This window comes from Lygodium microphyllum, chromosome 28 (assembly GCF_053477565.2).
Source record: "Lygodium microphyllum isolate KBCC chromosome 28, Lygodium_microphyllum_v1.1.10, whole genome shotgun sequence".
Classification (NCBI taxonomy): Eukaryota; Viridiplantae; Streptophyta; class Polypodiopsida; order Schizaeales; family Lygodiaceae; genus Lygodium; species Lygodium microphyllum.
The window spans coordinates 73,543,145-73,569,247 of NC_141162.1; the positions used below are offsets into that span (position 1 = coordinate 73,543,145).

Here is a 26,103-nt window from a genome sequence, read left to right on the forward strand (position 1 = left end):
AGTTCTCAACCACTAGGGCTACTAAGTCCTCCGACGATCAAGTTACCCTGTTCCTTTCCAGAGAAAATATTTTCATTTTGTGCAACAAGTGATTTCACAACCTTAGATACCCACATTTTATGAGTTAAGTGTCAAATGTTATGCTACGCACGATTGCTCAATCAATTTCATAACATGTCCTCAATAGAGAGGACTCTCGTTGCATCTTCTCAGAAGGAGCCGCAAGGAAAGAACAAACAAACCTCAAATCAAAATCAAAATCAAAACAAGGCTAGTGAGTCCCAAGGAACCACCCAATCTACAATTAAACATGGATGTCTGAATGTACCTATGAAGAATAGGTATTGTCAATATTGTCAAAAGACTAGTCATTATGACAACAAGTGTCGATCTAAGGCAAGAAATACATAGCCAAGATCCAAGAATCAAACCCCCACACCCCAATCAGCTAACCCCCAACAAGGAAAGTAGGGTGGTGGCAACCCCTAACAGGTGCAATGGCTAGGTCAAACCTACACTACCACCAGCCATCCATCACAATCGGCAAACCACTCAACTCCAAAGGATTTGTCTAATTGATCTACTAAGGCCCACATCGTCTCCTTACAACCATTGGACGTGAGTCTCTTCCACATCTGAGAGCTACCTCTTGACGAGGTGACTACAGAGGCCCACTCATCATAGTCGAGCACATCAATACCTGTTTGGCTTATGGATAGTGGAGCTAGCCATCACATAACTCCTATAGAGGGTATTTTCATTTTCCGAGCCCCTACAGCCTGTAGAGTCTACATAGGAAATAACACCAAGGTCTGAATCTCGCTTCACTGGATGATATCTATCATGTCCCCCAACTTGGGGTAAACTTGTTGTCCATTCAACAAATTTCCCAATTGAGATGAGCAATTTTCTTCATAGCAATCATAGTCGAGGTCTTAAACTCTCAAACTGGTTTAGTGATTGCTCACGACAAGGCACAGCCTAATGGCCTTTACCACATGACCCATTTTTTGACCGAGCCGATTGCCAATGATTTAGAGTTTCCATCACTTCCAAACCTTGGCCACCACATGAGAGCCCACAGACTCAAAGCATGTTTGGCATTTTCACTTAGGACATCTTGGCTACAACTCTCTTTATGAGCTATTGCATTAGGGGATGGTTGAGGAACTTCCACGCCTAAAACTATCTCGAGGTCTATCAAGCATGTCAACTAGGTGAGCAACATCGTACAACCTTCCCTAAGTAGTTTGCCATGCATGCTAAGAAACCCCTTAGGCTCATTCATGTAGATCTTTGTGATCCCACATCCACTACCGCCTTGAATGGTGCAATGTACTTCCTTTTGATAGTGGATAATTTCTCTAAGTACATGTGGATATACTTCCTTAAGCATAAGGCCGATACCTTCGCTTATTTCAATGCTTGGGTATTGTTGGTTCATAACCAAACTAGTCTTCGTGTGGATACTATGAGAAGTGATTCTGGTGGCAAGTTTACCTACCATGAGTTCTCTAAATCTCTACAAGAGCGAGGCATTGCACGCCAACTCACCTCTACTAACTCCCCTACACAGAATGGAGTTGTAGAGCGTAGGAACCAAACAATCGTGAATATGGCACGCTCTATGCTATTTGCAACAGAGCTCACTAAGCGCCTTTGGATTGAGGCTATTAACACTTCGGTGTACATCCTTAACCGATGTTCGACTATAGCAATACCTAAAAAGACTCAATACGAGCCATTACAATAGTAAAATTGATGTTTGTATAATTATCATCTTCGAGAGCCTAAGCTTTGTCTAGCACTTTGAATTCATGAAGCCATGTAATTGTCCTGTTTGGGACAACTTGAACAATCTTCACCTCAATTGAGCGACAAACACTCTGGCTTGCCTCGACCTTGCGCACACTCCATCATGTTGCCATCAAGCCTTTTTATCATAATTGGAAAAACAAGCAACCAACTCCTAGATTTAGTTGATATCTGTGAATCATCACTTGCCCATGAAAAAATCAATTGACTAGTATTTGTATATTTGCATATTTATTTCATTATTCATTGACTATAGATTTTTGCATTCTTGCGTTTCTCTTCTCTCGTATTCATTGTCTTTCAGTCTTGTCTATATGCTTTCCATTCGTTGCACTTTGATGTGGTATCAGTGTAGTCTAAAAGGGTTGATTGATTGTGGACAAACTTGATCGGGAGGATTTTTGGCAGGTTTTTGTTGTTGGTGAAGGAGAAAAGGTGCGTTTTTAGCTTTTTGAAGCAGATTTTGAGTTTTCGTTGCCTCTAGTAGATTAAACTCTTTGAGGATGAGTGGAGAAGCCCTAGTAGATACTTGCATCGGGCACGAAGTCAAAGGGGTTGCCCTTGTTTTTGTGTAGGTCATTCTATTTACAATGCCCATTGAACTTGACGTGGAGTTTTGGGCTATTATGGACCGTAAGGTCCTTGTGCTATCGGTTCTTTCTTCACATCAAAAGCTCAACAGGAAGAATTACCATATTTGGTGCGTGATGATACTTGCCATATTGGAGTCCTATGATTTGGCAGAGTTTGTGATTAAGGCTATAGGTTGTTCTACATATTATGATATCTCTAAGCTTTATGCAGATGGGAAAGCTGAGTTGATGAAAATATAGGCACATTTGGACAAATTGAATGAGTGTATCCTTTCTCTCCTCTTTTTCTCTTGCACTCGAGCTATCATTGCTCGCATTGAGCACTTGATCGTAGCGTGGGAGAAATGGTTGGAGTTAGATGAAATGTACATTCGAACGACTGTAATGCAGTGGGTGTCTTTGGAGATTTAGGTGAGAACTTTGAGTCCTAACAAGTCTACTATGCAGGAATATGTCAATAAGCTTTGACAATCATAGTTATAGGCCCGGAATGTAGGGAAGGTGATTATCTTGGAGAACATGGTGATAACTCTTCTAGTTATTACCTCGATTTAGTACATTTTATTTCGCCTTGATTGTGTTTGGACAAAGAGAGACTATTAAATGGGAGGAGTTGGTTTCAATGATCTTGAGCCAAGGGGAATAACTTAAAGGTTAGAATGCTTCTAGGTCGAAGGCTTTGATTGGATAGTATTTTTGATAGAAGAAGAAGAAGAGGAAGAAGAAGAAGAAGAAGAAGAAGAGGAAGAAAGACGAGAGGTCGACACAAGAGAAAGCCATTGGAAGAAAGATTGTTTTAATAAGGACAAGAAGCACAAGAAGCCACTTTTCTCCATTTGGAGTGATAGAGGATGTTTTTTTGATGGCCATTGATGTAATGATGATGGCCCCATAGTCTTGTGAGTGGATTATGGATAGTGGTATTTCTCGCCTCATGACTCCTTCATATGAAATTGCCTATATGTGTTTGATGCACGAGCAAATTCTCATAGGTGATAGTTATTCGGTCTTGATCAAAGGCAAAGGTAACGTGCAACTTATTTTGGATAGATATTTGAGAAATGCTCGAAACGTGAAAAACACAAAACCAATTGTAAGACAAAGCACAAATTGATGAACACAGAATACAATGAGGGGAACACAATGAGTGATTGAATATATTGTACACATGCAATAAACACACTATGTAGTGAGTACTAAACCTCGAATTCTTATAGCTCTAGGATCTAGGCAAAGGTTATGAGCTGGAGAGAGTGTTGTACTTTGAACAGGTCTTGAAATGCAGCAAGGCACTCTTTATGTGTTGAACACAAGCAAACATAGTCATAGAAGATTGGATTTAATACAAATTGGCAACAGGAGAGGGAATATATAGCAAACACAAAATTGTAGAGGAGAGAGAAAACTTGGTGATTGTTATAGGAGGCAAACATAAATAGTTTGATGTGGGCGACAAGATGCAGAGTGTAGGCGACAGTGAGAATTACCTCGTGGAGAAGAGAGAAGATCAAACATAGACAGTCTGGTCAAGGCGACCACTCGGATGATGATGGCAGCTCTAGAAGGCTACGGTGACAATAAATGTAGCTTGAATGATGATACCAATAGTTGGAGATGGACACCTAGCAGCAAACGTAAATTTGACAGTGATCAATCAACAAGTGATAGTTGGATATGAGTAATAGAGGCTAGAATTAGGTGCCAAATGGTAGTAGATTGCAAAGGAAAGTTTTGATTGTGATATCCTTCATAAACGGGGTATGAGCATTAGTGATATGTCGCGTAAAACGTGCAAAAACGAGATTGAGGGAGAGTGGTGGGTTGTATGTTTGTTTATAGAAAGTTTGGGATATCCAAATTAGGGTTTTACATGTGGGACACAGTAACCCTCTAGGATCGTGTTTTTAAAAAAAATAATAAGGTTGCTTTATTAATTAGGCGAGTTTTGGGGCTATTTAAGTTAAGCTAATGCATTTTTAGCTCAACAACCTTGCGTATCCCCAAAGTTGAGCCATGAGAAATAAACCCTTGGATTGTAGAATCAACCTGTTGATGATCGCCTTGGTAAAATATTTACAAAATTGTCATTGGAAGGCACTAACTCCAGGTAAATAGTGTCTAACTCAATTTGCTCTTTGGTAAAGTGGAAGTGAACCACCATGTGTTGTTTAAGATGTGATGATCGGATTGCTTGCAAGAGCAATGACACTTTGATTGTCACAATAGACAATTGTAGGCGTTTCACAAGGAAACTGAAGCGTGGCTAGTAAGCTCTTTAGATAGATGGCCTCCATGGCATCATAGAAGAGAGCCTTGGTTGTGGAAGTTGCCATCATCTCTTGCTTACTTCTAGTTGAAGAGATGGGTGCCATGCCCAATGTATATAGGTAGCCACCATGGGAACGTTGGGCGTTAGAATCTTCTATCTAGTTAGAATTAGTGTATCCTTGCAATCTTAAACCATGACCATAAGTTAGTCCATAATTATAGGTATACCTTAAATATCTTAACACACGAAGACAAGCAATCCAATTAGACATTCTAGGTGCATTAAAATATTAGACTAATCAAACTAATTGAGTATGCAAGCTTTGGCCTAGTATGAATCAACCAAAGTAGCTTCTCTACAAGGTTCTCTTTTCTTTTGTTAGGTTGTGCATTAGAATGTGAGGCTTATAAACTATGTAGCTATGGATGATAAAGATTTGAGGATCTCTTCTACCTTTCTTGAGTTCTCTTTCTTTTGTTAAGTGGTGCATTAGAATTGTGAGCCTTATAAAATATGTTGAAATAGGATTTTCCTCAAAAAGTTGGATCCCATGTGCATCCCATTGCTTGATACTCACAAAATACTTGGAAATATCAATTTTCCAATACAACATTAAAAAACAAAAAAAAAACATTCTTTCTATAAATCCATGTGACTACCAAGTAGTGGACATGAATGATATGGTAGAAATAATGTTCAAACCACAACCACTATGGGTAAGCCAAGTTTGATCTAAGGCAAACTTGACAAGAGGCAATAGCAAGGATGGCTATAACCCACTTCGGGTGTAGCACAATGGGGTTGGACTTGATTCAACCACTATGGATAAGCCAAGTTTGATCTGAGGCAAAGTTGACAAGAGGCAATAGCAAGCATGGCTATAACCCACTTGTGGTGTAGCACAATGGGGTGGGACTTGGTTCAACCCCAATGGCCAAGCCTAATTTAAGGCCATGCACACCGAGGGGAAACGTCAACAGAATAGACAACTTAAATGACATTATAGTGCACAACAACTGGTTACTCACATTACTACATATAAGAATAAGAACTTTGCTTTTTTGCTGGGGTGAGGGTGGCATCGAACTTAAAACGGGCTCTGTTGGCTAGACTTTGTTTCATGGTGGAGCAATATGGGTGGTTTATAGACTAAGGACACCATTGGAATTATTATTTGTGGCAACGAAGCTTCCATTAATGCAGAGGCTTCACAATCTTAGTGTACTTCTATATCCCATTTGTAAAATGAGGAAATACAAATGGTGGTGATTCTCCTAAGCAGAGTTAGACATGATGTTCATGTCCAAAGACAAGATGTAAGATAGAGTTGAGATGATCAGTTTAGAAACTCCTTGGTGAGTGTCCAAGTGTTTGCTCAACCAATTCTACAATAGAAGTTACTAATGGGCCGAGTACTCAATAATGATCAAGGTGCACCAAACTATACTCACCATACACTTTGGCAATGAAAATCATCACAAAGTGAGGCTGAAATATACCTTAATCTGTTGGTACAATGGGCCTCCTCAACGGGTGTCCCTAAGTGCTTGCTGAACCAATTATAGAATAAAAGTCACAATTAGTAGAGTATTCCATAATCGTCAGGGTGCACAAAACCACACTCGGTGCACACAAGATCACAAAGGGAAGCTGAATATAACCTGATCTGTTAATACAATGGGTGAACACAATGCTGCCTTGATAGCATTACTCCGCATACTTCAAATGCTGCATAAGAATTTGAATGCAGCAGATAAAACAACCGTGCATCTAGGCACCCCTAGAGCCATCACTGTGATACTCAAGGCACAGCGACATAGCAGCATAATGACTGTACCTAAATTAGCATCTAGGACTTGTTGTGTGTACCCTTGGTGTTGCATGTTGCCTCGAAGGCAGAGCCATTATGATAAGTGATACTCGGATGAGTGAGCTGCACTAAACAAACGCTAAAATAACTGATATTTGAATCGCTCACCCCCACGGTAAAGAAACAGAGAATCTGGCAAGTGAAATACATGCTGCAATGATGAATGTGCAAAATATGCAGACAAATATAAATTTTGATCGAATCATGAAGCAAATATGCAGAGCTTACAGGATCACTGCGTTCAAAGAATGTAGAGTTGAACTGGCAGCCCGTATCCAAAATACATTTAGGATGGCCGAACTGGTCAAAGAGGGGAGTGACTGCAGGTTCACGCACACAAAGAATTAGAGGAAAACAAGGGCCGGCAGAAATAAATAAAAGGCAACAGTGCTCCCTTGAGTATACTTATTTACCCGAAGGTCCATTGATCAGCTGTGGAGCAGGAAATATCGATCCCACGCACCATGGAGTCTCCATAAAAAGTTGGGTTTTTATTCGTCTCGATCTGCGTGGCTCTGTTATGTAGCTGAAGTCATTAGCGATAAGAGAGACTGACTGCAACAGAGTATCGCTTTTCTGCTGCCTTCTAAAAAGTTGGAAATCATCAACATAAAAGCACGATCACTTAAAAACTTAACAAGCGAAAAGCTTAAAAACTTATCATAGCTTTGGAAATCGCTGCTACTGACCACACTACCACTGTGCTGCCCGATTGTACCTAAGACTCAATGTTGCAGCTAATAACGACCTTCCCTATCCTTGTCATGAAGAGCGGAAGCAATCCAATCTTGGTAGGCAGGAGCAGTCCCTTCATATCATCGGCAGGATTTATGGACGATCCTGGAGCTTCCTTCCGGCTCGCTTCTCTGCTTTCGCCCCCGGGGGTTGTGCTGCTCTTGAGACATGCAGAGCAGAGCCCCTTCTCTCCTATAATCTATTCTCCTCTTCCTCCTTCCTCCGTGCTCCCTTTTAATAAGGCAAAGCGCTTGAGCATTAATAATGCTGACAGACGCACTGTCCGAGACTAATCGCGCCTTCCCACCGTCCCGTTCTTAGGCCGGTTACACACCGGGGCTATGGTCGGACAGGAGGTACAAGTTGTCCATTACTTTGTTTACACACTAAACTACGATCATAAATTTTCCCATAAGGAGGTTGGGTCATTGGTAATGAAGAGAAGTGTGAGGGGATTGGTAGGGATCCAATTCGTGTCAGCCCCGCATACCACTTTTTGGAGAAAGGTGTTGTCGTCTTGTACATTGGGCGTGCTCGAATTTCGAGATGGGGGAGATCCCCCACCGAGAAATGTACGCCATCCGAAAAAATCGGGCCCAATGGCCTTTTGACACGTAGGGCAGCGGATGCCCCATTTTCTACCATGCGTCCGTCCATAACCCGGTGTGTATCCGGCCTTAAACTCATGAAAAGCAATCATAGCTGGTTTGTGCGTTTCAAAACTTTTGCAAATAGTTACAAAGTATCTCTCGCTCGTATCACTGCATAGGAAGGTGAAAGCGAATATGTGTAGGCTGTTTGGAAAAGGGACCGTGGGAAGCGTCCTTAATTCCTCGTAGATAGAATTAGGAGTTGTTCATGCAAGGCTTTTTTTTTGCGGGGGGTTTTAGACAGGTTCTCTCTAGAAACTAGAAACTTGGGTCCCAACTTACATAGGGGGTTTCAATTTTGCAGGGGGTTTTAGAAGGGATATCTCTAAAAACTGGAAACCTGGGTCCAAGGATACATGGGGGGTTTCAGTTTTCATAGAAAACTAGGGTTTTTTTCAAAGCACCATAGGGGCAGTGACCTTGAGGAAAACCCCTTTCTATTTGGGGAAAGCATGAATGGTCTAGTGCTGTTGGAACCAAAACAACAAAGGGGCTAGCCTTTGTCACTTTCCCCCATTCGACCCTCACCCCACCATTGCTTGTACCCTTAAGCTTACACCACCATGATTGCCCCTTCTGCTTCCGTATTTGGGCAATGCCCCCACCCAATGCACGGCCCAAACTGCTTCTAAGCACTTCTAATATGTTGGAAACTAATGCTTGTAGCCTTTCGTAGCGTGTTGGACAACAAGGCATGCCTTTGTTCTCAATGTTGATGTTGACTAACATTCGTCTATAGCCTTTCATAGAATCTAGAATCTAGACAATGGGGGTAAGGTATGTTCTCAATGCCCCTTGATTTCTATTTAGTGTGCTTGCAATGCATTGATTTTGCTCCCGTGGCATGAGTTCGAAGATTAATCATCAAAGAGAGAGAGAGAGAGAGATTGAGGGAGTTAACACACCATTGTTTGGTAAGAGACATGGTGAGAAAAGAAGTAGAAGAAGAAGGGGCAAAGCAAATATTGTGGCAAAGTAATGATGGCCTACTTTTCAAAGCTTATTGATTTAAAAATTTAGAGGAGGTTCTATAAAAATCCCCCACATGACGATCTCCAAGCTTCAAGGACTGCAAATGATTGAGGTGCGGCAATTCTCATTGGTGACAACAATGACTTGCATGACAATCATACAAAAGCTGCCATGGCAATGTGAGCAAGGCACAAGGATAAAAATGACAAACCAATGTTTGATAAAGCCTGACTTCCCAAAAGGTTTTTTAATTAAAAATTTAGAAAGGGGTTTTTTAGAAAGTCCCCCATGCGAACACATCTCGTTATCAAAACCAGCATCTTGGCTGAAAACCATTTCAAGTGGGAAACCCTCGTGGAAATAGCTCCTTACTCTCTCACTCATTGTATCTATATTGTCTATCTATCTATATTTTCTATAGTTGTCCGATTATCAAAACATCTACCAAAATTTTGACCAAACAAGACGTCATCTACCCCCGAGGCTAGAGGTAGCTTAGGTATGTCGCTTATATGTACTTTGCCCTGTAATTTGTAGCTTCTCTCCACCATTCATTCCTTGATGGACTAGAAAGTAATATTGTTTTTTAAACCCTTGCAATATTAATTATCCAGAAGTAGTGTGCGAGAGAGAGAGAGAGAGAGAGAGAGAGAGAGAGAGAGAGAGAGAGAGAGAGAGAGAGAGAGAGAGAGAGAGTTGACTCTCTACTTGTCTCTCTGTCATTGGAGTTAAGGTTTCATGTCACTGATGGTATAGATATTGGACCAAATAGACATGCACCTACAAAAAAGTTTTGTACCCTTAAGGAAAATATACTTGTGAAATAACCCAAAGCTAGTGAGAAACACATGGCCTTCAACCTTTGTTTGTATGACATATTTTGTTTGAAAACTGATAAATTTTTTTGGCAATATGCTCAAGTTTTGATAATCTCTTGATGTGTCTATTTGTAAAGGAGTTCCAAAAGTAGATGCATATACCCTAAATAAAATTTTAAAATGCAAGTTTTTCATTTCTTTTTTATATCGTCAAATCTCAAATTGAACTTGTCATGCACGTATTGTCTAAATGTTGTATACAAGATATTTCTAGCTATGGTGTTATATATGTAAATTGCACATATAGTTACGTAACAATACACTATCCACCATGGGAAAAATATTATAATTGTGCTATGACTTAGTATGGTAGAAGGATAGTGAAGCATTATGTTAATAACAGAACTACATGAGGCTGAAAAGACCATAGTTTCATCAAAAAATGCAAATGTGCCTACTGCACTTTCAACATCAACCCACTTGTAGGCCCCACTATACAAAATGCTACAGGTTCATCTAGTTCATCCATTGCCACCACAATGCATCTTCTGCTCTAGCCCTCCTATGCCTCCCAATGTAGATTAGTTGATATGGAATGGGTGTGATTCCCAAGCCTTTGATTGCATTCTCGTACAAAATGTAGGTTATCTTGCATATTTAGTCATGCACAACAGCCAAGTATGCTTGGGATAAGCTTGCCTCATTGTATCTAGTGTGCAATGAGGGTCACATAGCCTATTTACGCAAATAGCTTGAGATGGAGCACATGATAAAGGTAGAGTCAGTGGATGCATACATTAAATTTGTTAAGGACATAACTGAGGAACTTGCAAACATTGATGAGATAATTCCTAATGCCTCCCTAATTTCTACATTCTTGGTTGGCCTAGCTAATATTTATTAGAGTTTTACCACTACACTTTTCTTACTTGCAAAAGGAGGTGTCGAAGCATATACATTTGATATATCGGTATCATTTTTATTGCAAGAAAAGTAATCATAGATGAATTGCTCTAATGTAAGTATGAAAAATCAAGCATTTGCAGCCAACCATAGGAACAAAGGGAAGTCATGGCAACCATCAAACTTAAAGGATCAAGGTAGATCAACACCTTCCACGGACTCTTCAAGCACCAAGAAAGAGGGTACTAAGAAAAAGAGATGCAATTGTTGTAGGAAAAAGAGGCATATTATTGAGGAATGCAGAAAAAGGATTGCAAGTGAGAACAACCACACATGAGTATTGTTAGAAAATCAGTAAGTGTGAAGGATGTAACAACACAATTAGCAAGTTTGGACATTAATTAATATTATGCTTTTGTTATGTATTGTATGTATGATCCTTCTTCACATGCACATGGCTTATCAAAGGTGGCTAAAAATAGTAGCACTTGATGTTTTGACAGTAGTGCTATGCATCATGCTTCATTTCACAAAGGTGGATCTATGCATGTTAATTAGAAATTACAACTTGTGCAGAATGATGTTTGAAAACCCATGCATACCAAATCCATCGAATGATACTTGTACTTTGTTACCTTCATTGATAACATGACTTGTCATTATTGGACATATGCTTCGAGGCACAATCAAAAATGTTTGCATGCTTTAAAACCTTATTGGACTTGATAGAAAATGGCAATGGATGCAAGTTATTACACTCCATACAGATTGAGGGTGGAATATGTGCCTTGAGACTTACCTATATTTTGTTTGAAAGGGCCCTTTACACATCAATGTAGTATGCCTTACACACCTCTACAAAATGGTGTGGCTAAAGAAAAAACCCAGTTTGATGAAAATGGCACGTTGTATACATTCAAACAATAAGCTACTCCAATTCTTAGGCTTAATGCTACCATTATTTCAACAAAGTGCATCCAAATTTGGTCAATTTCAACAACCTATCAAGGGTTTATAGTAGAAAAATCACTGACAAACACATGTTGAACAATAGCCTAGTTTTTAGTCCATTGATCAAGGCATTGATGATGATGAAGTAGTTGATGAGAGGGCTGCTATTCAAGAGGCTAAAATAATCCCTAGATGGTTGTTAGATACATTATGGGACAACAATAGTTTGTTCCACTTCCCAATAGAACTAGAACAATATCTCACCATGCATAGGGTAACTTGGTTGTGTAGGCACTCATAGCTACTACATGCAATGAGGACCATGCATGGCACATGGAACTTATGTGACTTACATGTTGGCAAGCATGCTATAGGCACAAAAAATGCATATATGATGGTAGCATTGATTGCTATAAGGCACGTCTTGTCGTGCCAAAGGATATGTCCAACAACATGAGACATTTTCACCCACCATGTATGACTACCATTCGCAATGTCATTGCTTTGGCTGTCCATTTTGATTTGCATGTGCATTAGTTGGATGTGAAGGCTACTTTTTTGAGTCATCTCTATGAAGAGGTTTGTGTCACACAACCTCCTTGATTTGTTCAAAAAGGCTCAAAGATCAAAGTGTGATGATTGCATAAGGCCCTCTATGGTTTAAAGCAAGCACCTAGAGCATGGTACAAAAAGATACATGCATATTTGATTGCTCTCATCTTCAGTAATTCACACTCTGAGATCATGCTTTATGTCTACAAAGTGGGGATAACCTCTTTATTCTCATTCTTTACATGTGCACTTTTTACCTTCTAATTGGAGATGGGTTTTTTCCCCATCTCTAATATATGCATTACATACATAATCAAACAAATCATATGGAGACTCTTTGAATCAATTTCAACTATGAATGTTTAGGAGTTGTGCTTCATCATAGGGACTTAATGTCTACTTCCCCCAATGGTACTCGAATGCCATGGTGTTCAACGAGTCTCTAGTTTGTGGTTACTCATGATGATGAGTTTGATGATGTATTATGATGTAGTAAATAAGTGTAGAGTTTGTGAAAAATGAGGAAATTTATGGATTCAAGTCTACGGAGAATCATGGGTCATTGAATGAAAGTGATCATAATGGAAACCCTAATATAAATAAAGTGGCGTGAAAGGTGAAAATGATATTCGATATTTGCTCACCAAGTTCAAGGAGGAACTAGATCTCAAAACTCTTGGTAGAATTCATTTATTAAACTTTGATTCCAAATTTCTAAAGTATCATTACAAGATGCACTTTTATGTGAGTATACTTTCATACGAGTGCTTTCCTATCTCAATAGATACTTGAGACTTTTCCCTTACATCCAACATTAGGGTTTTATTTAGACCACACTTTATGAACATTTTTGTTGTAGAGATGAAGTGAGTTATCATATGATTAGGGGAAGAATTTTTGAATTATTCGTAAAGATTCAAGAGAATTTCACAACAACAAGAAGACATATAAGAGCCATATGTGTACAAATGAAGTGCATGTGATAATATTTTTGTCCTATGTATGTATATGTGCAAGTGCCACAAAGAAACCTTATATAACAAAAGGTATGACCTTGAATGTCTATGCAATTAAAAATAAAGAGTACCATTACTATTATTTGCAACTTACAACACAAGGTTGAGGCTGAATAAGTAACTTTGTTAAATAATAGCTAGTGCATCAATGTAACATGGATCATGTCAACCATCTATACAAATCAAAACATTTTTTTTGTAAAATAATCATTTCATTTTTTTTAGATCACCACTGACTAGTGCCTTGATATTCATCTATATGGAAATTATGGAAATTTTGAGAGTGTGTCACATTGTTGGATTGTGTTTTATATAGCTCTCTTATATGATTAAAGCTATATAAGACAACAATCTCTCTCTCTCTCTCTCTCTCTCTCTCTCTCTCTCTCTCTCTCTCTCTTCCTTATTCAATTATATGTGTTATATTCAATTATATAATTATATTCAATTATATATGACTATAAAGTGCGTACATATACAAGGGGTGCTCGTCGACTATAGGCAATTGGCCTTTACCCTAACAACCTCCCATCTAAATTCCAATGTGCCTCTATGGGATTATAAGAGGAAAGTGAAGACACTATCCAATGTCCATTAGCACTGTGCAGTGTGTAAAGTGCTTAGAAGATATTGGCAAGCTCAATGCGCTTCTCCTCAAGCACCTCCTTGATGAAGTGATAATTTGCCTCAATGTCTTTGTCTTTGCATGAAAGATAGGCTTCTATGCAACTGAATGAATTTTTTACTATCACAATGCAATGTAGGCACATCTTTTGCAATATCCAAAACTCTTACTAGATGAGTAAGCCATAGAGCTTCCTTGCAAGCCTTAGTGGTTGCAACATACTTTGTCTTAGTGGTAGATAAAGCTATACATGGCTATAATCAAGAGATCCAAGAGACTACAGCACTTGTGAAAGTGAAGACAAGCCTATAATAGACCTTCTAAAGTCTACAATCCTTGCAAAATCATCATCTACATATCCAATAATAAATACATCCTTCCTTCCAAAGCATATATAGTGATGTGTCGATTGCCATGGTTATCATGGGTAGGTGGCACATGTTTTGGCACCCTTTTGGCTCTTCTATCTTAGTAAGTTGTAAGTTGATGCTCTATGCATCATGCGATCCATGATTAAAAAACAATAGTAAAACCAATTGTTGATCTAAATGGATAATGATGAGGCAAGGCATTGCTATGATTACTTGTTTGTACATTTTGCAATGTTCACCCTAAATGGCCACCGATCCATGAGTTATGTTGTTTGTGTGATGGCACACGAGAGGATATCAGAGATGAACATGATGTTATTTGGTTGACTGGTGTAAGATTCTTAGAGGCTTGGGGTGTAATTCCCTTCATGCTTAATGTATGTATTGCTTGGTACATGCATTTTAATTTTAATTTTTAAAATGTTATGTCCTTTTCATGAATTCATGAGACACATGCACACGCATCATGATGGGATTATTTTGTCTTAAACTACTCCCATATTTACTTTAAGAACTAAAAATGTTGTGATATATGAGTGCTATGTAATCCATAATCTTATTTTTCCACCCAAACATGAGGATGAATAACATATCACCTTCACTTAATGTTTGCCATATTCATGATAATATGATAATATAGCTTTATGCCCTACCCACTTTACCTCATGTGGGCATTAGGAAATACACTCTCTCAAGCATAAACAACACCTTTTTTTTCCCCCACTTTGAATATTATCCATCTTGTGATATTTTACAAAGTTGGGCTCATTTCTACCATGGGCCTATATAAATACCAATCCTCAATGGTCCTTAGCACACAAACTCCATCAATAGCTTGCTTCATAGCATAATCTAGTTCAGACATCTCTAGCACACTACCTCTAACTTTTGTAGCTTCATGGACATGAACAATGTATGCTTGTTCTATGTATCCCTATTTGATGCCTTGATTGTCCTTTGTAATGTTCTCAATGTATACACTCTCTATTCTTTATACCATTCTAGATTTACCCATTGTGGTTTATTGATGGTAAGTTATAACACACACACGCGCACGTGTTTTGCCTCACATAAACACACACAACTCTCTCTCTCTCTCTCTCTCTCTCTCTCTCTCTCTCTCTCTCTCTCTCTCCGTTTAATCTCCTACATATGAGCAACTATCGTTGAATCTTGAAATGACTAGATTTTTTCGTTGATTTTTGTTGTTTTTAAGACCTGAATGGTTGATTTTTTATGGATTTTGAGTGATGTTTAATTTTTTTGAAAGTGCTTGAGAGTGTTTTGGATTATATTGATTATGTTTTGGAAGCTCATGATGATTCTCAGTAGAAATATGAGGTTTTCTGATGTTCTAATAGGTTCTATTGAGGTTTTGATTGGTTCTAATACCTTCTGTTTAGCTTCTGTTTTGTTCTGATTTTCTTCTATATGAAGCATGGATTGATGATTAATGAAGGTTGAAGTCTTTTGAAAGCTTATTGAATAGTTTTTGATAGTTTGGAATGGTTTTAGTATGACTTATGAGGTTATGATGTTTTCTATTGACCTTTTGTAATCCTCTAATGAGCTTCTGTAGAGTCTCTATTTCTGTTTTGTTCTGTTCTATTCTATATGCCTTTGTAAGCATTTTGTGGAATATGTGTGTGATTTTAGTAAATTTTTCTAGTATTGGAAAGAGGTGAACGTAAGCTCAAAAGAGCTCAAAAAAGTGGAAGAAGTAGCTGCTAAAGACTCAAGAGAAGATTGGAGTGAAGTGATAGTAATGAGCTATGAAGAGTCACTGTAGTGGCTCTAGTGACCTTTCATATCAAACACACCTCTTGGAAAGGGGCATCCACGACCTAAGAAGGATTATTATGAGTAATTATTGAGTATTGTAGTGAGGAGATGATGTACTATTGATTGAGAGAGAAAGAGATAGTCAAAGATAGCCAATTATATCAAAACAATGTATCTATCTATGAAAGATTGAGAAAGAGAACTATGAAGACAATGAAACTGAATCATATGTGATTATTTACATTCAAAAGTGGTGTTTCTTTTGTGTTCTTGTTAGTTTTGATGGATTCTATGAAGATGTTGAAGATTATGGTTGATTCAATTAAATCCGTGGGAGATATCTACTATGATGCTGCGTGAAGATTTGTTCTTTTCCTTGTTGTGGTTGTCGAGTATACAACTCTAATATACATTATAAGTAGGTGATTTTCACCAAGGAAGATCAAGCGCCGTAATTTTGCTTCTCAAATAAAACAAACTACCATAATTAAGATGAACAACCTAATCATGACATAACTCAATGTCATCCATAATGGTGGCATCAACCTGTAATGAATTATTTGATTCTCTCCTCTCACAAATTAAGCTAGTAGAGGCCATTGTGCAATTTACCAATGAAAATGAGGGCATCCCCACAAATGTGATTATAAACAATCCATTAATCCATGTGGAATTCAACCACAAGACCAATACGTGCAATGGTTGAAATCGAATGTCAAATATTCTTTATGTTAGGTACATATAAGACCTTTTCAAGCATGATAATTTTTCCATCTATTGTATGTAATAAAGGAAATTTCTCCAATGCCTTGGATTGCATATGAAGCATTATTTGCACATACAATTGAATCCCCCCTTTTATACATTTGTATATGATACAAACAAGTCACGAAAGGATATTATATGCTTGGGGTCTCTAAAGAATAAAACAAAAGCTTGTTGATGTTACAAGATAGATTTTCTTGCAGTAGAAACCCCTTTTCCTTGGTGTCTCTCTTGGGGTTCCATGTTTTTGGTGCGCACCCAAGGAAACCTGCCATCAACAAGCATCAGAAGAGGCTGAAAATGAAGGAAATGGCATTGCCAAGAAGAGAAGAATTCAATGGATGTTTGCAAAGTTCCTTCTTCCAATGAAGAATTGAATATTGTTATTACCAAAGCCACAATGACGGAAAAACATTACCATCATGATGCAGGCTATGTGGTGGACTATTTCCTCTTCCTGTTGAAGCAATAGAGACGTGCATCTTGGTGGCAATTTGTTTGGGAATAAACTGAAGTGCAGAAACAGAGAGAATGACCATCCATGGAAGATTTGGTATTCATTGAGAAGTTTCTAGACATCATCAAGTGGGAGATCATGAAGAAGCTTCAAGAGTCATGGTCAGTGGAGGTTCACGAAAGCAAGAAAGAAAAGAGTTGGAATTTGTTCGTGGATGCTAAAAAACAGGACACGTGGGATGCATGGTGCATTGACAATCTCCTATTTGTTCAATTAGCAACCCACTGGAAGTTGGTGGATAGAGTATTCTTCACAACATACACTATTGAAACCATCAGAAGCTGGTATTATTATGATGATGGCACAACAATGATCCTCTGAAGAATGAGTTTTGATACCTTCAAAACGGAATATCTTCCCCTTTATAGTGGATTGAAAGTTGAATTCAGAGACATAGAAAAGCAAGAAGTAGAGGAGATGTTGGCTAGACAGTCCTCCAAAGACTGAAGCCCTTGCTGATCTTGTTTTGTTGAGTATATACCAATTGGTTGTGGAGCCAACCCCCTAATGAATGACGCAATCAAGAGGCACGCACTAGAACGAGTCTAGAGATACGTGAGAAGAGAGAAGGCAAAAATCAAGGTTGAGAACGAGCTTGTAATAGAAGCCTCCTTTGACGCCCTAAAAGGACTCTATACAGAAGTCCCCATGGCGACTCAAGGTCCCCTTCCTAGTTAGATTCATCCTGGAAATATTAATGACAGGCCAACAAATGTAGTCCCATTGCCAATTTTTAAGGGAGAGTACAATGAAGACCCTGATCTTCATGTAGCAGAGTTTATGGTAGCATGTGTGGCTAACAATGCTAGAATCCCTAGTATTGGTTAGTAATATTCCCCGCCACTTTCAAGGGCACGGTTTTTCAATGATATGAGAGATAAGCAATAGGAACTTTTGGCACATGGGACGACTTGAGGTTGGTCTTCCTTACTAAATTTAGGCACGAAGTTTTTGAGGAGCAGATGCGAGAGGAGTTCATGAACCTGAGTCAGTCCTTTGGAGAAAGAGTAGAAGCTTATGTCTCATGAATGGAATCCATCCTGAAGAGATGGATAAATCATCAGTTGGATGAAGGCATCCAGAAAGGAGTGTTTCTCAGAGGCCTACAACCAAAAGTTTGCAAGTTTGTGGATTTGAGAAGACCAGTCAATTTGCAAGCTGCAGTGGAAGGTGCAAGACTTTATGACAAAGTTGAAGCAAGGTTGTCAATAACCTCAAGAAGAGGAGTCTTATCTCCTCCCATTCCAGGAATGGTATACCCAGCAAAAGCAATCCCAGGGATTGTCCCCTACCCCTACCCCCAGATGCAAATAGTGCCACAGTGCAATATACCTAATCCACAGTGGCCTCAAGAACACAAGAAGAGAGATGGAGGTCAAAACATTTTATTGCTGATTTTTTCTCATTCTTCCACACACTATACAATGTACACAAAGTATAGATAAGATACAACATAAAGGAAAGTGGCCTACTAAGCCAAACAGTGCATAACAAACTACCAATCAACTGGCGATATATCTTTGCCAGCTGTAGGTAAGTGTAACAAACTAAATATAATAAGTGATAAGTCAGTGGCCATGTGAGTATCATAATGACCACCAATGTGCTAAGTGTAGACATGCAGACTCATCTAGCCATGCGGCGATCCATCATCAATGTTTGCACGTGTTGAGCTTGCCATCTCAACCCTCCCCCTCAAGCTCAACTCTATCTCTGCAACTCCGAGTAAGCTTTGGAACTTTCGAAGCTTCTCTGCACCCAATGCCTTTGTGAAAATGTCAGCTATATCTGATATTATATGCTGACATATACCAAGTCAATCTCTCCTGCAAGTACTTTCTCTCTCACAAAGTAGTAGTACACCTCAATGTGTTTTGTCCTAGCATGGAACACCGGATTCCTAGCTAACTATATGATGCTCATGTTTTCACAATGAATGACAGCTGGACCATCTCCCTGCACATCCAAATCACCTAATAAATTTTGTAGCCATACCACCTCAAATGCTGCCATAGCAGCACCTCTATACTCAGTCTTCGTACTCGATAAAGCAACTATAGGTTGCTTTTTGCTACTCCATGTAATTGGTGCACTACTAAGGGAAAACATGAATCCACTAGTAGATCTTCTGTCTGACATGCTACCAGCCCAATCTACATCTATGTATCCAAAGACTTGTACATCCTTACCTGCCTCATAAAAATTTCATAATGTAAAGTGGACTTCATATATCTCAATATACATCTAATTGCATCCAAATGAGGCTTTCTAGGCATCTGCATAAACTGACTGACAAGGCCAATAGCATAGCTCAAGTTTGGCCTTGTGATAGTCATGTAAATCAAACTCCCTACTATCCTCCTGAACATAATAGGGTCTTCTATCTCATCCCCAATGTCGGTACTTAACTTCACATTTTGCTCCTATGGTACTGAAAGAGATATACATGCTGTCATACCATACTTGGATAACATATCCAAGTCACACTGCCTTTGGGATAGCCATATACCATCATCACATCTGATCACCTCAATACCAAGAAAGTATCTCAGCTCACCCAAATCCTTCATCTCAAACTTCTTCTTCAAGAAGTCCTTAACTTCAACAATCCCATTGGCATTGTCATCTGTAATAATCAAGTCATCCACATAAATGACTATGATCCAAACTTGCATCTCCCCTTCTCACATAAAGTGAGTGATCAGCATTGGAAATACAAAATCCAATATTGACAAGATACTCTCCAATCTTGTCAGACCATGCTCTAGGTGCTTGCTTCATCCCAAGGCGTGGCGTTTCAGTGGTATGAGAGACAAGCAGCAAGAGCTTTTGGCACATGGGACGACCTAAAGTTGGCCTTCCTCACTAAATTCAGGCATGAAGGTTTTGAAGAGCGGATGTGAGAGGAGTTCATGAACCTAAGTCAGTCCTTTGGAGAAAGAGTAGAAGCTTATGTCTCGGGAATGGAATCCATCCTAAAGAGATGGATTAACCATCATTTGGACGAAAGTATCCAGAAAGGAGTGTTTCTTAGAGACCTACAACCAAAGTTCGCAAGTTTGTGGAATTGAGAAGACCAGTCGATCTGCAAGCTGTAGTGGAAGGTGCAAGATTGTATGACGAAGTTGAAGCAAGACTGTCAATGACTCCAGGAAGAGGAGTCTTACCTCCTCCCATGCCAGGAATGGTATACCCACCAAATGCAGTCCCAGGGACAGTTTCCTACCCCTATCCCCAGATGCAAATAGTGCCGCAGTATAATGCACCTAATCCAGTATGGTCACCGCAGACGACGGTGCCTCAAATGATGGTTCAACCACAATAACAGTGGCCTCAAACAGTTCCTCCAATGGCATCTCAACAATAGTGGAATCCTACCAACTAGAATCAACAACCCCAAGTCTCAATAGGGGCTCTGAATTAGAACCAGAACAGAGGACCTTCTGGATCAACCCAAACAGTTTATGTAGTAATCATAGACGCTTCCCAAAATCCTACAACAAGCACTTCAGGAGGTGAAAATCTAAAGGACTATTTATCCAACTCAGTTGCAAGTATCAAGAAAGAGCTTCTGGATGTGATTACAGAGCAGCTACAGATGCTGAAGGTAAACACTGCCAATATATCCACTCCTATGGGAGCTGGAAGAGATGTGATGCGCTCTAATACATGGTGTGGAAGTGTCATCAAGCGAGACATTTAGCCACTGAATATACTCGAAAACTAACCATTCCTGGAGCCTTCTGTTCCTACTATTTGCGAAAGAACCATACAGAGGATATTTGCTCTCTGAAAGAGATGCATGAACGAAGACAGAAGGATGAAAATGCAAGATTCAACTTACTGGAATCTAAAATGACAACACAGGATATTGGACCAAGGCCTAGAGAATTTGGTCCTAATTTTGGTACAAGGAGGTTTCCCTCTCAAAGTTACAGAGGACGACAGTCTGGCGGTGGTCAAAGATCAGAGGTGGAATGTTATAGGTGTGGAGAAAAGGGTCATATCTCCCCAAATTGTCCAAACCCTAGATGATCTATGGATTACAAGCCCTTATGCAGCTGATACAAAGGAGAAGGCCACACTGCAAAGGACTGTCCAAGCCCAGCCCCTGTAAAGGCCAATGTCACTAATAGCCAACAGAAGGTATAAGAGCCTGCCTCCAATTTGGTAGAGTTGGAAGTTGCCGCTATTACACGCACCAAGAAGAAGGAACCAATGGCTTAGAATGAAAATGATTCTCCTGCCAAGACTGTGAAGTTCAACCTGCCAACAGAGCAATCCCGAACAGAACAGTGCAGTACAGAGCACTGTAGCACCACAGAGAGTTACAGAGATAGTCCTAGAGACAGGTCCAGAGGCCCAGGAGATAGATGATACAAAAGCACCTCTAGAAACAGAGGAAGTTTCGATGCTACAATTATTAGAAGAAAAAGGAAAGATGAAAATGGGTGTAGCCCCATTCCCCAGCCGACTGGAGAAGCATGTGGATCCTATCAAAGATTATGACGTGGTCAAAGACCTAGATACTTTTAAACCAAACTTAACATTTCGACAGTTGCTAATGCTGTCTCCCAACTGCTGAAAGAAATTCAAAAGCATCTTGACAAGAAGACGTGGACTAAGGATCGCTCCTTCAATAGCGACCAAGACCAATAAGGCCCTAGAGCTTGTAAAGGAAGTAGATGTGGCTAATGCATTTCTAGATCCTGGAACCCCAGAGATTAGTATATGGATAGAAGGATGCTTCATTTCAGATGCATTGATTGATGGAGGATCATCAGTAAACATAATGACGGACGTGACAATGAAGGACTTAGGGTTGAAAGGAATTCAACCTACACAGTGGCTTATCAGATTGGTAGACTAGAGCAGAGTCAAACCATTGGGCATCCTCCCATATATAAAAAAAACCCTTCCAAGAAGAGACTATTGGCTGACATATTTGGTGGTCAAACCAAATTCTTATGGGACCTCATACCCTCTGCTGTTGGGAAGACCTTGGCTTTTTGAAGCAAGAGCCAAGATGGACTGGTTCAAAGGAACCCTAACCCTAGGCAGAGGACCCAACAAAGTGGTATTAAAGTTGTATGGTGATATCACAAAAAGGCAATTGATCCACATCCATTGAAGTCATAACTGACTCCTCTAACAAGGTAATAGATGGTACATTAGGAGATGAAGAGGCTGCTAAGCAAATCTTTCCTAAGAAAACAGAGACACAGTCCCTAACAGTGGGCACTTTAAGCCAACTGCCAAGGGAAGTAAAATCCTTGTCCATGGGAGAATACCTCCTGCCTCAACTAGAATTAACTTCTGAAATCACCTCTGACACTGAAATAGAAGCATGGATTTACTGTTCTCCCTGTTACATGACAGTTGCAGAGACAGAGCAGAGCCAGTATAGAGACAGTATAGTTATAGAGAGCAGAGACAGTACTGAGGCAGAGCAAAGACAGAACAGAGACAGAGTGGATACAGAGACAGTAAGACATAGAGCCAGAGCCAAAAGCAAAGTCAGAAGCTGTGACAGAAGTAAAAGCAGATGTAGAGGCAGAAGATCTATTCTTCTCCTATAGAGCCTCTATAGAAGCAGAGACAGAGCCTCCAGAGGAAGAGGATGAAAATGATGAGAAAGAAAATGAAGCAGGTTATGAAAGTGTAGATGAAGAATTTACTCTGATACAGGATAATCTTGTTGATGTCCCTACAAAGACCTTAGAGGCCGAAGATCTCAGGGTATTGGATGGAATGACCATGGTTCCATTTGGGTTGGCCAATGGACCACAAAGTATGTAAAATCTGTATAAGCAATGGATTAAAAGCATAAAAATTAAGTTCACCGGTGGCTCCTGTTGCCTTGACCATTCAGTCCAGAGAAAAGACGATGATGATGCCCCTTGTCAACAGAAGCCAAAGCCCTCAGAGCCACGGCCTCTAGAAGGTCCGTACTATGTGAGATTCCTCGATGCATCCTCTGAAGATGAAGCCTTGAGTCCTGAAGAGATCACCACTCAAATAGAAGTAAACAAAGCTCTGATACCCTTCCAGCAACCTCAACAGACAAACGAGTCATCTGTTCAGAAGGAGGACACAGGTTCTAGCGGAGCATCAGACAAGAATAGTACTCTCTTGAAAGAGTCAGACCTCTATTCGGAAGCAATTCGTGGGACATTTATCCGCAAAGTGGAAGGTGAAAGACAAGTAACATTCCTAGATACTAACGGTATTGAACGTCACCTAAAAGTGGGTCTCAATCTTCCAGAAGAAGAACTAGTGGTCCTGCGAGACCTACTCAAAGAGAACTTAGATGTGTTTGCTTGGTCATATAAAGACCTAAAGGGGATTGATCCCACAGTATGCCAACATCACATTGACCTAGAGCCTGATGCCAAACCTGTAAGGCAAAGACAAAGGCATATGAATCCTAATTATTCTGCTTTGGTGAAGGCTGAATTATTAAAACTTCTTGAAGTAGAGTTTATTTATCCCGTGGCTAACAGTGAATGGGTTTCGCCCATTGTGGTAGTACCCAAGAAGAACGGGAAACTTCAAATATGTGTCGACTTTCGAAAGCTCAATTTGAAGACGAAGAAGGATCATTTCCCTATCCCTTTTACAGATCAACTGTCAGATACAGTGGCAGGCCATGAGCTGTATTCCCTCTTGGATGGATTCAATGGATATAACCAAGTCTAAATCGCAAAAGAGGACCAATCCAAAATAACCTTCACCACCAAATGGGGGACCTATTATTGAGATGACAAGCTCAACACATGCGAACATTAATGATGGACCGCCTAGTTAGATGGATCCACACGTCTACACTTAGCATGTCGGTGGTCATTATGACTCTCACATGGCCACTGACTCATTACTTATTATATTCAGGTTGTTACACCTATTTACAGCTGGCATAGTCATAGCACCAATCGACTAGTGTAGTCGGTTATGCATTGTTTGACTTAGTAGGCCACTTTCCTTTTTGTTGTATCTTATCTATACTTTGTGTACATTGTAAAGTGTGTGGAAGAAGAAGAAGAATCCATCAAGAAAACGTTTTGGCCTCCATCTCTCTTCTTGTCTCTTGAGTGAGCTTCTCCTTGTGCATTCTGTGTATGTTCGGCGCAGCATCTTGAGCAAATCCCCCCACCACGCGATTCTAGGGCTTAATCCACTGCTATTTTGGCCATCCGAGGTCATTTCAGGCCCCGTTTTAGACTCCCAAGGTTGCCGATAGTAGTTTGAGATACACTGCAATTTCAGTTGTGTCTGCCATATATAGGTGCACAGGTTACGGATTTTAGATCTGTAAGTTCAAAGGTGTTTACCAACAAATAAACGCAAGGTTTATCTGCAAACTGGTTGCAGATTGCATGTATTGTTGAGCAGACAGTGAAAAAGGTTGTCTAGTGTATTGCTGTGCACTACAGGTCGAGGGTTGCGCAAGATTTGCTTGCTGTTTGGTATTAGTTTTGTGATAATGGCAGAGAACAGTGGAAACCCCATCATTGAGAAGCTCGACAAGAACAACTACCCTTTATGGAAGTTCCGTGTCACGAACTTCCTTATTGGAAAAGGCCTCTACGAGTTTGTTTCAGGTGAAGAAAAGGAGCCGGAGGTGAGTGATTCTCCAACTGTAGAAGAGACAAAGGCACAGAAGGAATGGAATGCAAAAGACAAAAAGGTCATGTATTGGCTGTTTGCAGTAATTGACAATAATATGCTGGGACATATTAGAAATGCAGAGAATTCATATGCAGCTTGGTCCATACTTGAAAGTATGTTTTTCGTAAATACAAAGGCACGAAAGATTCAACTCAAGCAAGAGTTGAATACATTGAAGAAAGGGAAGATGTCTATCAATGAGTACGGACTGAAGGTAAGGAGCATTGTAGATGCCTTGGCAGCGATTAATGCAATGTCCGATGATGATGATTTGGTGTTGTCTACCTTGGGTGGACTTAACAATGAAAAGGCTTGGAAGTCTTTTGTAACTTTCGTATATGTCAGAAAGCCATTTTCAGATTTTGATGAGTTGGTCTCCCTTATGATCATTGAAGAAATCAACATGCAGAGTGAGACATCTGAAAAAAGTGGTGAACAGGTCCAAGCTTTCTACTCTAGTTTAGGAAGGGGACGTGGCAGGTCTTCTTTAAGAGGCCGTGGTACAAGACGTGGTAGTGACAACCAGCAAAACAGATTGAATTAACAATTTAGCGATATGCAGGTTTCAGGAGGTCATGGTAACTTTAGAGGCAGGGGGAGATTCAGAGGAAGAGGTGGATGGCAGAACAGAGGTTCTAACAACTCTGGTATGGTGTGTCACTACTGTGGCAAAACAGGTCATATTGCAGCCCAATGTTATGCTAAGAAAGATGATATTTGTAGTGGTAAGTTGCAGCAAGGAAACTATGCATCGTCTTCACGATAGAATGAAGACAAAAATGAACATCTGTTTGTTATGTAACATATGCGAAATGCTATTGTAGGAAAGGGAACACATGATGATGTTTGGCATGTTGATTCAGGTGTATCCAATCATATGACCAGCCATGCAAAATGGTTTGGAGAGATGCAAGATTTGCAAAATGCAGGTTATGTGCAAACGGGTGATGATTCATGCCACCCAATTTCACACACTGGAAAAGTTTCCTTGTCCTTGCATGATGGTAAGACAAAGAGTCTTTCAGATGTATTACATGTGCCATCTATTACAAAGAACTTGGTGTCAGTTGGTCAGATGGTAGAGCAAGGGCTGCAAGTCAGATTTAATGCAAAGGGCTGCTTTATAGAAGACTTCAATGACAAGTGCAGGTTAGCGTTGGACGTATGTTTACTCTGGATGCTGGAATTCCTACTATGTATGCTAAAGAAAAAGGTGTTGTTGCAGATATTG

General features: G+C 39.8%; 1 protein-coding gene across 9 annotated transcripts in view; it reads right to left on the minus strand.

Annotated features, from left to right (window-relative positions):
- Positions 1–7,610, minus strand: part of LOC148011598 (TATA box-binding protein associated factor RNA polymerase I subunit C) — a 70,988-nt gene extending 63,378 nt beyond the window's left edge. The window contains exons 1-3 of one of the 9 annotated variants that reach the window (XM_087670972.1): positions 7,266–7,597; positions 6,961–7,062; positions 6,776–6,867 (exon numbers count right to left, since the gene is read on the minus strand). In XM_087670972.1, the coding sequence (XP_087527098.1) occupies positions 6,776–6,867; positions 6,961–7,024 (156 nt within the window). In that variant the 5' untranslated portion in view covers positions 7,025–7,062; positions 7,266–7,597. Of the gene's footprint in view, positions 1–6,775; positions 6,868–6,960 lie in introns of all 9 variants that reach the window. The other 8 variants (XM_087670969.1, XM_087670971.1, XM_087670967.1 and 5 more) reach the window with 8 other exon arrangements.
- Between the last annotated feature and the right edge of the window lie 18,493 nt (positions 7,611–26,103).